Consider the following 13,068-nt stretch of genomic DNA (forward strand, 5'->3'; position numbering starts at 1 on the left):
TACAGGAGTAGAAAGTCTCATCTTTCTCCCTCACACCAGCTGGCAGTTTTGAACTACTGACTTTGCGGTAAGCAGCCCAGCACATACCCCAATATTATGCCATGGGGGAACTTTTTTCTTAAGTTAGGAGTCAATTTTCACAGTATCCTCAGAAGTTCCACAAAAGTTCAATGCAAGAATCATTCGATATTAATAATTTGTTTTTCTTAATCATCAAATGCTAAAAAAATTAAAGATGCTGCCAGAACTTTATCAAATGCCTATTTTTTAATACAGTCCTCCTCAATGTGTTGCCAAAGTATGTCATCAAACCTATAGGCTGACATATAAAATAAAGGAAAAAAATAAAGAAAAGCTTCACTTGGCCAAATGCTGCTACCTCTAGCAAAACTAGGTTATTTTAATTTTTTTATTAATAAGCTGCCATCCCGGCAACAATATTTGCCATGTGAGTACTTTAGATTGTGTTTAGAATTTCTCTTCAAAAAAGGAAAACATTTCCTCTCCAATGAATAACTGTGTTCAAATCAGGGACTTTGGATTAAACTAGTAATGGCAACTAGTGTCTTTGCATTATCAAGTTCTATTACCTACAAAGAACTGAGTAGAAGTATTTGTTTATTTCTTACAGAGGCTGAGCAGCGCAAATAGGCTGCTCTCAGCTACTACCTGGAAGGTCGCTGGTTTGAATGCGCCCTGCAATGCTATCTAATTCCAATAAAAGTACCAAAGCCAAATGCCTGGGTTTGGCACTTAATTAATGTATCTGCATGTCTATCTAGATTAGACAGATGGGATAAATAATTTGGAGATGAAAAGAACGGGCCAATAGTTCCGGGGGATACAGGAGAAGGGGAAGTGGGAGACAGGAAGTTGGGGGACCAACTCATGGACAAGGAAACACAAGTGAACTAAAATCAATGGAATGGAAGGAAGGTTGTAGGATGCCTAGTGGGGCTCGATCAAGGGCAATGTAACAGCGAGGAATCACTAAACCCGAATGAAGGCCGAACACAATGGTGGGACAAGAGGGAAGTAAAAATAAAATAGAGGAAAGAACCAGGAGGCAAAGAACATTTACAGAGGCCTAAATACAAGTATGTATATATGTAAATATATATATTGAAAAGAGAATAGAACTATATACTCCTATCTACATGCTAAGAATTAAGGTTGCAGATGGACACTGGGCCTCAACTCAAGTACTCCCTTAACACAAGAACATTTTGTTCTAACAATCCGACATTCTGTGATACTCACCTTCCCAACACAATTGCTGAAGAAAAAATGGGTGCATAAGCAAATGTGGTGAGAAAGCTGATGGTGCCTGGCTATCAAAAGATATAGCGTCTAGGGTCATAAAAGCTTGCAGGTAAACAAACAGCCATGTAGCTGAGACGCAACAAAGCCCACATGGAAGAAGTACACCAGCCTGTGTGATCATGAGGTGTCAATGAGATCAGGTATCAGGCATCTAAGACCCAGAATAAAACCATAGCTAATGTGAATGGGGAGGGGGGCATGGAGTGGAGACCCAATACTCATCTGTAGACAATTGGACATCCCCTCCCAGAGGGGTCACAGGGAAGAGATGAGCCAGTCAGGGTGTAGTATAGCACCGATGAAACATACAACTTTCCTCTAGTTCTTTGGTGCTTCCTTCCCCCACTATCATGACCTCAATTCTACCTTACAAATCGGATACAGATAAGAGCCCACAACACAGGGAATCCAGGATAAATAAACCCCTCAGGGCTAACATGGAGAGTAGAGATATCAGGAGGATTAGGGGAGGGTGGGTGATAAAGGGGGAATGGATCACAAGGATCAATTTAGAACCCCTCCCAGGGGGACGAATAATGGAAAAATGGGTGAGGGGCAACAGAGGACAATGTAAGAAATGGAAAAAATAATCTATAACTTATCAAGGGTTTGTGAGGGAGGGAAGGCGGGGGAGGGAAGGGGAAGAAATGGGGAGCTGGTATCAGGGGCTCAAGCGGGAAGATCATGCTTTGAAAATGATGATGGCGGCATATGTGCAAATGTGCTTGACACCTTGGAGGGACATATGGATTTTAAGAGATGTAAGAGCCCCCAATAAACTTTAAAAACAAAAAAAAGCACCAAGCCAAAAAACTCACTGCCATGGAGTCAATTCCCACTCATAGTACCCCATAGGTGGGGTAAAGGGTCAAACTGCTTCTGTGGGTTTCCGAGACGGCAAATCTATAGGAATAGAAAGCCTTGTCTTTCTCCCAAGGAGTGGGCTGGTGGTTTGTAACTGCTGACCTTGAAATTAGCAGCTCAACCTATGTAAGCAGTGACTCCGCCCCCACTATCAAAGTACAGCCATTGACAGCTCTGAGGAGTGGAGCTCTATTCTGAAGCATGTGGCTGTGGCCAGGAACTTGAATCCCCTTAAGCAACAGGTCAGGCAACACTCTACAAAAATTGATCAGATTGTTCTAAATTACCAACACAGGGTGTTCTTTGAAAGCACTCCGGGATTCAACTCCCCAACCACACTGCTTCATGTGTTCTCGGCATATCTAACACTAGTGCTAGAACCTTTTTAAAAAAAAGAACAGTTTAATTGGCATCTAATTCATGTACCACACAATTCAATGGTTTAAATATATGTCCTCTAACTTTTTTCTTTCCACAGCCCAAGCATGTACACGTGCTGCATGGATGTGCCCAAAAGCCTTCCTCCCACGAAGCCCAGACAGGAAAGCCACTGAAACTAGTTCTTAACCTCATCCACTCACTGCCACGCACTGCCTGCTAGGCAGGGAGATGCTTTCTAAATGTTTAGAACACACCCTGCCCTTCATTTACCACAACACTGAGAGGTAATGTGCTTCAAAAAGCAAACCACCAAGAAACTGACACCACTTCCAGGGAAGAAAGGAAAGTGCCGACAGCAGTTCAAAACTCAGTAAACCCTGCTCTCTGCAACACTGCCTGGCCCAACAGACCACAGCAAGACCAATTTTCAGCCAACTAAAACCAAAATATTGAGGCGTTATGGTACCCACAGGAGAATTATCAAAAGCTCTGCTGTTCTAAATCCTCACCTACTAGCTATCCCTTGGGAAAAAGACAAGGCTTTGACTCCAGTAAGGAGTCACAGTTCTGCCTTGTCTTCAAGAGTCACTGAGTTGGAATCATTTGATGGCAGCGAGAGCTATCACTTACTTATCCAACCGGTCTCTGACGAGCACCTGCAGGTCTAGGAGTTCAGGGAACAAGGTGTTAGTAATTTTATAAAGAGAAAACAAAAAAACAAAAACTAAACACAAGGCAGACTCGAAAAAACAAAACGTCATGGCTGTCTCATAAATACACAAGTAAGTTAATGTGTTTGTTTTAAAAGAAACGTGAGCACCAATTTTCTTAATGCAGCCCATGCACTGCCATCAATCTGAACTATTATTTGTTGGCCTTCAAACAGGAGACAAAATTAGCTAAACTGCCTTAGCTGCTGCCTAACCGAAAAACTTCCGCCCAGAGGGGGGAGCAGCTTCTGTGCTTCAGTCAATTCTAGACTCTGGTGGAAAGTGGCCCAACAGTAAAGACTTTTTTTTTTTTAATTACTACAAAAGATATACTAAAATCAAGATAGTTTCTTTCAAGCACGTTCATGCTGCTCCTTCTGCATGAGAAAGAGGAACACTTCACACTTAACTCATTGCCTTAGCTAGCCTGCAGGCCCCAAGACAGAGAGGCAAAAGAAAAACCCTTTTGTACAGGATGTTTAGGAAACCAAATGGGCTTCCTCGTGGAAGGGCCATTACTGCCAGGGCGGTCGCTATGAGTGGGGATCAACTCCATGGCAGCTGGTACCATTTCTCCAAGAAGTACTTAAGTATCTATAAAACTGGAAAAACTGAGATTCAACCACATCTACTAGCCTCTACTGTTAAAAACAAAATGCCACACCTTACTTTTCTATCACCCTTGTATTATTATGTGCTCTTAAAACCACATTCTAATTTTGTTAATCCAGATGGGCAAAAATATTGAGGAGAAGTCTCATTAAGTTTTTGCAAATGAGTTTTTGCTACTAGTTATAACGTTGGGTTGTTGTTTATTTTTCATTCAGTAGTAAGCTGCAATGACATGTTTAATACAAAGCAGCAGTTTCTGTTTGGGTTTTGATTGTTAACAACACGCATTTCAGCACCTACCTAGAGAAACTTTCTTTGAGAAAACAGGCGAGGAGTCGCCATGGAGAAGTTCATTACTGATCCAGGGCAAACTCTTAGCCTCAGAAACAGTGAAAGCAAAAAGTCCTCTACTAGTAAAACACCCCCCCCACACACACACCACCCAAGTATTTATTTCTGCTCTCAGATTTAGAAGTTGGCCCAAGGAGTCATCTTCCAATCCAATCATCCAATTATGTCTGAATGATCAACTATACATCTTCTGCAACAGGTGACCAGAAACTGCCTTTCCCAGCAAACCAACCACCATCAAATTAATGTTGATGCCTGTTCCTGAGGTGGGAGGTTTGTTTTGCTTTTATTGGGGATTTGGCCAAAATGGTTCTGAATCGGAGGAATTCTCGAAACCGGTTTGGTTTTTCTCGTTGCTTTGCAATGGACCATTTACCAGCAACTGTTACAAGAGCCCATTAACACCCAGGGAATAAACACACACACACACACACACACACACACACACACGGGACCAGATAAGGCTTCCCCTCCGAACCCAACTCGTCTGTTTCCTTTAACACAATTTTAAACCACAGAGCCAGAGGTGTGAAGGGAAGCGAGTTGCGTCTGTGTTGTGTGTCCACCCCCACCCACCCCACAATCGATAGCCCTCCTCTGCCTTCTTCAAGGAGCAAATAGATCATAAAAAAATCGGAAAGCGCCACACTGGAAATGCAAAGAGGTTTGCGAAAACAAGAGGTTTCTTTCATTCCAAACACCAAAAGCAAAACAAGGGGCGAGGAATTAACGCAAGGGAGCCGTGTGTGCCAAAGTTTCCATCGTGCCCGGTGGAGACACTGCACTGGCACAAATTCTGAAGGCAGAGGGGGGGGGCGGTTAAAGGAGGGGGGTCGGGTTGGGGGGGGGGAGAGAGCGGGCGAGAGGGTGGCCTGCAAAGTGCAACAATGCAATCTCCATTTTGAACAATGCGCCTCTTTCCTCTTGTAAATCTAGTTTTTTGCCACTTGATGTGCCGTCGCGTTTCCCCCTCGGTTTTGGGGGGGGGGGGGGCGGGGTGGAGGGAGGCCGGAGCAGGATGCACTGCACCGCGAGGGAGCGAGCCAGGGGGAGGGCAAGGAGGTGGGGAGGCGACCGCAGCCGCTGGGCTGGGTGGGTACCTGGAGCGCTGCTATAGGTGCTATGGCTCCTGAAGCTGCTCTCCGTGCAGTAGCTGGCGTCGTCGTCGTCGTCGTCCATCTCCTCCGGATAATCGGAGTCATCGTCGTCCTCCTCCATCTCGTCTTCCTCGTCGTCCTCGGAATCCTGCGTCTCCTCGGCGTCGCCGTCCTCCTCGTCCTCGGAGACCATGTCCTCCTCCTCCTCCTCCTCGCTCTCGTGGTCATCGTACACCACTTTGTTGACGGCCCTCCGGGTCGCGGTGGTCCGGGCCAGGTGGCCGCCGCCGCCGCCCCCGCCCCCCGTCCTGCCGCCCCCGCCTCCTCGGCCCCCCCGGCCCGGGGCGCTGGTGCTGGTGGGGGCCGGCGGCGGCGGCGGCGGCGGCGGCTTCCTCCGGCTACTGCTGCCCCCCCTGGGTGAGCTCAGCCGCGTCTTGGGCGCCACTTCTGCCTGGGCGGCGGCCCACCTGCCCCGACTGCTACCGCGGTGCCGCGATCGGAGCCCCCCGATGGGGCCGGACGTGGGCGGCGGCGGCGGCGGCGGGGCCGGGGCGCAGCGCTCCGCCGCGGGCGCCGCGGGCTGCTTGGGGGGCCTGCCCCGCCGGCCCCTCATGTCGGAGCCGCGGCGGCGGCGGCGGCGGCGGCGGCGGGGGGAGAAGGGCGAGCGCCGGGGGGAGGGGCGGGCGCAGGGGCGGCGGTGAGGGGGCGCCGGGGCCGGGCGGGGAGGCCCGCGGGGCCGGGCGGGAGGGGCCCGGCCGGCGGAAGCGGGTGGAGGGAGCCGGCTCAATCCGAATTGCTGGGGCCCCACTCCGGATCGCCTTCCGCCGCCATCTTGTTTCTTCCCTCTTGCTCGGTGACTGGGGGAACCGACAGTGGCCGCAGGCCCGGAGCGCGGTCACGTGAGCTGCGGCGCCGACGAGCCTGGGACGGGGCAGGGCCGCGCGGCGGCCGCTAGGGGGAGCCCGGCAGCGCCGCGTCGGGGGGCGGGGAGCCGGGGCGCCTCAGCCGGGCGGAGCTGCGGGCGGCGCCCCGCGAGGAAGGCGCCCCGCGGAGGGGCTCCCCGAGACCAGCGCCTCGGGGGGAGTCCCGCACCGAAGCTTGCCTGCGGCGGGGGCTTCCGCCCGCGCGCCGTCTCTCGGGATGGAAGGACCCCGGAACACCTCCTCGTTCCCCGCGCGCCGCGCCTCCTCGGGGACCCTCACGCCCCGGAGTGTGGCAGGGGGGCGACCGACGCCCCAGAGGAGCCGGGGGGCGCCGGCGACGTGGCGCCCGTCCCTGGAGGCGAGGGAACAACTCCCCAGAAACGCGAAGCTCCCCAGCCTGAGTTCAAGCCCGGTGACAACCGCGCCCGGGCCGCGCGCGGAAACTCCAGAAGGCGCCCGCAGTCCCGCGGGTGGCACCTTGTCCTGGGTCCGCGGGGGAATGCCGGGCCCTCCTGCGAAGGGTGGGTGGCCGCAGGCTTGGGAGGCTCTCTGCACGAATGACCATCCCTTGAATCCTTCCTTCGGGAGCCCTCCTGCGAAGGGTGGGTGGTCGCCAAGAGCCAGGCTCCAGGACGGCGTCTCCCCGCCCGCCCACACCTTTGTTGATTGCTTGTTTGCAGCAGAGAAGGGACCTGCCCTCCTGAAAGCTACTTCAAAATATTTTTGCATTCTGGAGAAAGTTTTCTTTCTTACGATTTCCCCCGGGGATAGTGTCATGATTTTATTTTATCTTTCTAAAATCATTTCATTGGGGACTCGTACAACTCTTCCCGCAATCCGTCCATCCATTGTGCCAAGCGCATTCGTACATCTGTTGCCACCATCATTCTCAAAACGTTTTCTTTCTACTTGAGCCCCTGCTATCAGCTCATTTTCCCCCCTCCCTCTCTCATGAACCCTTGATAATTTATAAATTATTGTTTTTTCATGTCTTACCCTGTTCGATGTCTAACCAGACCAAATCAGCCCGACTGATCCGGGTTAGCCAAGTCAGCTCGAGGGAGAAGAGAAAAGTTTGATAAACATATTAAAATATGCCACATCCTGGATTAATAATAATTATGTAGTTGGGAGCCACCATATACCTTACAATCTAGGTGAAAAATAGAGCACAACTGCAAAACGAGCAAGAAACAAAAGTGCTACCAGTAGTTTGCCAGATGTCTGTTCACCGGCAGTGGGGTTGAATACAGGATCACACACTTACAGACCTGCCCTGACCAGGTAAGTCATTAAAGGAAATGAAGTGGGTAGGCGGAGGCTTACAGAGAGCAGCTACCAGGATACAGGCCAAAAATGGCTAGCTCTTCCAAGTTTTTCAAGAGATGGTAGAAATGTGGATACATATGCAAATTATTGTTTTTTTTAAATGGTAGCAACTAAGTTAATTAAAAAATGTTTTAACTTGGGGGAGGGAGAGAAAAATGAGCTGATACCAAGGGCGCCAGTAGAAAGAAAATGTTTTGAAAATGATGTGCATGATGGCAACATGTACAAATGTGCTTGATAAAATGGATGGATGGATGGATGGTCATAAGAGCTGTAAGAGCCCCCAATAAAATGATTAAAAACAAAAAACTATTGTGCTTTGGGAGAAAGCTTACCGAGCAGATTGGTTTTTTGTTCAACCATTTATACCCCTTGGATTTCCTGACATGGACTGCAATCTTCACAATGTAATCACACTCTTCCCACATCAGCCCGGTTGACAGGGGTTCCTTTCTCCCTGCCTTAGTCCTGCCTTCCCAGCTTTATCCCTGGGCCAGTGCTGCCCTTGTAATGTCCTATGCTCGCTTGTCCTAAGGAGAGTCTACCTAATGGCTCCATCATCTGACTAAATGTTGAGCCACAGGAGTGAATTTAGTTGGAAGGTTGACCAAAGAAGGTAGTCTTTGTGTTTTTTTAATCATTTTATCGGGGGCTCTTACAGCTCTTATCACAATCCATCCATCCATACACTGTGTCAAGTACATTTGCACATATGTTGCCACCATTGTTTTCAAAACATTTTCTTTCTACTCCAGCCCTTGATGTCAGCTCCTCATTTCCCCTCTGCCCTAGGAACACAGCTCTAAGGAGTCCTACCAGTGTCTATTCAAACCGTTAAGCTTAGTCTTTCTGAGTTTCCTTCCACATTTTCCGCCCACTCCATTCAGGTCCTCCTACTAGGATCCCTTTTAGAACAGCCGGTGGTGATAAAGAGGCACTTTCTCGATCCTCTGGTCTCAGGGTCCATCTTAGGGTCGTGTCGGCTGAGGTTACCACGGTCCATTGGTCCTTAGGACTCATTGTTTCCATGCCTCTTCACTCTTCTTTGCCCCGGATGGGAAGGGACCAATAGTGCTTTAGATAGCCTATGTTCATTTTGTAAACACTTCATGCCATTCAAGACATGTTAGACCAGATAGAACTCTTGACCTTCTCTAGATGCAAGCAAGGGAAATCACCTCTTGCTCATTTGAACAGAAAGAGACCCCCGGAGAAGGATCTGGGCGCCTCCAGAATTTCGGGTTCTAAATGTCGATGGAACCCAGGTTCCCCAGCTATGGATTTCACTTCCGGAGCCAAGTGAATGTTCCCCGGGCCTTTTAGTCCCATATAGCCATCTGTCTTCTGGTGTTTGCAGTAAGATCTAGTGAATCAAGCAATCCAAACACATTGACTGCCCTTGCCATTCCGACCTATCACTACCGGATAGAACAAAGTCAAATGGCCCCATGGGATTATCTAAGGCTGTAATCGTAACAGAATGGGAGCCCAGGTGGTGCAGGGGTTTTGCGTTGGGCTGGGGCACACATGGTCAGCAGTTAGAAACCACCAGCAGCAGCTCTTCCGGGGGACGACCAGGCTTTCTACTCCTGTAACCAGTTACAGTCTCAGAAACCCACAGGGACTCCCGATGAGGCTGCATTGACTCAATGGCAGGGAGTTTCTTGGAAGAAGCCAACTTCCACGTCTTTCTCCCAAGGGGTGGCTGGCACGTTCCATCCACCGCTGATCTCTATCAGCGGCCAAGCACATCGGGGTGAGTGGCTGAGGCCGTCAACCTCTGCACCCTCCCAAACGGGTGATTTTTAAATGTCGGCTTTTTGGGTTGCTATTGTCGCCTGCCCAGAGCCCTTCTGGTGAATCTTACAGGATAGCCAGTTTCTTGCCTTCTTTGTACAGTTAGTTCCCCGGTCAGATGCCATGATGGTAAATAAGATATTCCCTGAGTCCATGTAGGAAGACTATGGTAATAGAAACGTGGCTAATGGGGAAAGCAATTCAAGCTTGGTATTGTCCGCTTCCCAATTAAATTGATCCACTGCCCCAGCCAGGATAGGTGCTATGATAGTGAACCTCTTCCACTGTGGGCGCTCTGAAGTGGCCATTGCCAGGTCTGCTTTGCAGAGGGGAAGAACATGCTGAGCCCATTAAAACCCTGGCCCCAGCCCCTGTCACCACTTTGTAAAAATCCCCATTGAAGCGGCACTGGTTTGCTCTATAGCCACAGTGTGGGTCTCCTGGTGAACTAGCGTATTAATGCTTCCTCGGCATTAGTGGCGTTTTGTATGGGGTGCAAATGCTATCCCTTTCTGGTTCTGCTCTGAGAAGTTCATCTATAGGCTTCTTAATAAAACTCCTTGCCACCAATTCTCTTAAGTCTTTGACCACCTAGCCACAGGGACATTGGCCATGACTTGACGGAGAGTCTTTCTCAAGGCAGAGAGACCCACGAGAAGTACGGCTCAACGCTCTGTCTTCTGGGAAGATGTCCTTTGTCACTGTCATTCAGGACCACTTCCAAGTGTAGCTGCAACATTTTCGTGGTACCTTCCAACTGATGGTATCCGTAAGACCACCTCATGTGCCGTCTTTAGCATCTAACCATCCCTTCTTACTCGGTACATTTTCTCAGTTCACAGCCTCAACAGACTAGTAGACAGTCACAGACCAAGCCCCGCACCTTTCCGAGGACCGTCCTGGTGTCTGTTTCTTTAGTAGTTGGGTCCTTGGTTACAACCAACAGAATCCAACCCCATCTGCTGGAAGCTCACAGAATCACCGAGAAGGCCCAAGAACCAGGCTCAGAGGCTATACAACCAAGATCTCAAACCAGGCTGGAGAATCGGGCCAGGGAAGGCAGACGGCGGCTGCTGCTGCAGCCTGCCACAAAGGCCTGCCACAACCAACCACCTACACTGGGCCCTGGCCACTGCTTCAAAGCAATTATACTTCCTCAAATAATCTGCTCACCACTGTTTGGGGAGGGACACAGACTGATTCTAGCTGAAACATTAACTCTTCCCCTTTCGCCAAAGACGTTACAGCTTTGGAAGTGCCCTGTGCAGAGAGTGTGATCAACCTGTTTTAATTTGCCAGAGACTTCCCTAGTTTAGCCAGAAAAATCCTGCATTCCAGGAAGCTCCTGAGTCCCTGGCACACTGGGTGGCATTTCACCTTGCAGGGAGGTGTTCTTTATAAAAATTCTTTCAAGGGCAGAGGCCGGCGAGCATCAGAGTGTCTTAGCCAATCGAGCAGAGACATCTTGTGAATACTAGGGGTAGGAAGGTGGCAGCGACTCCCTAGGGACCTCCTGTGTCTTTGTAGAACAGGTGGGGGCAATGAGGCGGTGAAATTTGGGTAGAAGGCTAATGTGATCTCATTTCTACCCATGGGCCCGGGAGCCAGTAGGAAATATTTACATAAGCGAGATCACAGCAAAATGAGATGTGTGAGCCTCTGGTTAAAAAAAAAAAAAGTCTGATTACCAAACAAATTCCCAATTGAATGACTGTAATAGCCCATCAAAAGGATTGTCAGCCTGTTTCTCTATTATAGATAACACTTCCGTGAACTTCTTGGCGCTCAATGTTGGTTTTTTTCCCGTTCCTTATATAAGATATGTTTAAAGACCAACATAAAAGTACTCTTTATGAAGTATATACGCTGTGCCAGAGAGGAGCCCTGGTGCACAGCAGGAATTGAAAGCTGGGTGGTTAGATCCCATCATGCCCTGCGCAGAAGGAAGAGGGGGCAGTCTACTTCTGTAAAGAGACACAGCGGGGGACCCTCGGGGCAGTTCTACTCCATCCTCTAGAGCCGCTAGGGGGTGCAGTCAACTTCAAGATGGGGTTGGTTTGGGCTCGAGTTTTCTATGTCAAAGATGGTGCTGAGCCCTTTACACATTACCTCCTTTTGTTCTTCGTCTTTGAAAGTGGGAATCACATTAAAAAAATATATTTTAGGACATTTCTGTATTTCTTTTTTTAAAATCATTTTATTGGGGGTTCTGACAGCTCTCCCAACATTCCATCCATCCATTGTATCAAGCACATTTGGACATGTGTTGCCATCATCATTTCCAAAACATTTTCTTTCGACTTGAGCCCTTGGTATCAGCTCCTCATTTTCCCCTCCCTCTCCCATCCTCCTTGTTACCTCTTTGAGTTGGAATGAATGGTGACACTCTGGGAGTAGGCGTTCATTTCCTCATAAAAACGAGCTTAAAGATCATGTCGCCTATCCAAGAGCACACCACGGGTGTATTTGGGAGCCAGGAATTGAAACCTGAAAATAGGCTGATGGCGATTCTTTTTTAAACTTATTTTAACCGTGAATTGGATGGAGATTTGCAGAGCAAATCAGTTTTCCATTCAACAATTTTCTCCACTTTTTAGCTCTCCCTTCTGTTCGCTCCCTGTTGAGCTGCCCAAAAACACTACAGCACCAGAGTTCGCTGAGTCTGGTGTATGGACGTGTTTACACGTATGTACGCACCTCTTTTTTTTCTTTTTGGTAGCGTACGTGTGTTACAAAAGTACCCACATTCGTTTCTATTTTGCATTTCCCCCATCAATACATCTGCTTCCACTGCAAGGTGGGGGTGGCCCTCTTGAGGTTAGACCTAGAACTGACTCAATTCCTTTCAGTGCTGCCAGCATGGCCTAGTAGAGACGCAGGCAAGATGGATGGTTAAAGGTTGTAGTAGCGCAAAAAGAGAACTCTGTAGGTAGAACCAGAAGTCAAAATCAAACCCACTGCCATGGAGCCGGTGCCAGTTCACAGAGTCTCTAAGACCTAGAGGCCATGCTGCCAAGGCTGAAGCTTCACGGAAGCAGACTACCCCAGCTTTCTCCCACGGAGCAGTGGGGTGGGGGAGGGGTTTAAACCGGCAACCTTTCAATGAGCAGCCAGGCGCTTCCCCACTGGCCACCCAGATCCCTGGACTGAGCGAAGAAGCAGGCTGCTGATGGCTTGCAGAGGCCGGGACAGTGTAACGGGGGAGTGGATAAGTCTTGTTGGTGTTCAGAGAAGGGGGTATTGTCAGGGGAGCAAGGAAGTCAGTTAGACAAGCCATTCTCTACAGGCCAAAATATCAAACAATAAAGATAAGCTTTACTTGGCTAAACACTGCTAATTCTAGCAAAACTAGCCCTAAAAAGTGTGTGTGTGGTAAAATCCACACATAACACAGACTTTACTATTTGTGACATTTAGTGCATTCACAAGTGTGCACCTAGCACATCTCTCGACTTCCAGAATCTTCACCATGCCTACAGGAAGCCTTCCTCACTGACTGGGCAGTCACTCTGCATTTCCCCAGACCCTGAAAAGCCAACTCAGCCATTGTCCACCCACCCACTCCTCATGACACCCCCATGTGGACCAGAGTGAAAATACACGCCCTTGTTTAATGGCTACTGACCGGAAGTAGAAGACCAGGACCCATTCCGGGCTGGGGGATTGGGTACACACATTTGG

The 13,068-nt window shown here is 49.2% G+C and overlaps 1 protein-coding gene across 16 annotated transcripts in view; it reads right to left on the reverse strand.

Moving 5' to 3' along the window:
• BPTF (bromodomain PHD finger transcription factor) overlaps positions 1 to 6,209 on the reverse strand; it is a 121,638-nt gene extending 115,429 nt beyond the window's left edge. For 10 of the 16 annotated variants that reach the window (XM_075562092.1, XM_075562091.1, XM_075562105.1 and 7 more), the window contains exon 1: positions 5,342 to 6,208. In XM_075562092.1, coding sequence (XP_075418207.1) covers positions 5,342 to 5,951 — 610 coding nt within the window. In that variant the 5' untranslated portion in view covers positions 5,952 to 6,208. Of the gene's footprint in view, positions 1 to 5,341 lie in introns of all 16 variants that reach the window. The other 6 variants (XM_075562095.1, XM_075562099.1, XM_075562090.1 and 3 more) reach the window with 2 other exon arrangements.
• Positions 6,210 to 13,068: the final 6,859 nt, after the last annotated feature.

This window comes from Tenrec ecaudatus, chromosome 10 (genome assembly GCF_050624435.1).
Source record: "Tenrec ecaudatus isolate mTenEca1 chromosome 10, mTenEca1.hap1, whole genome shotgun sequence".
In the NCBI taxonomy this organism is placed as follows: domain Eukaryota; kingdom Metazoa; phylum Chordata; class Mammalia; order Afrosoricida; family Tenrecidae; genus Tenrec; species Tenrec ecaudatus.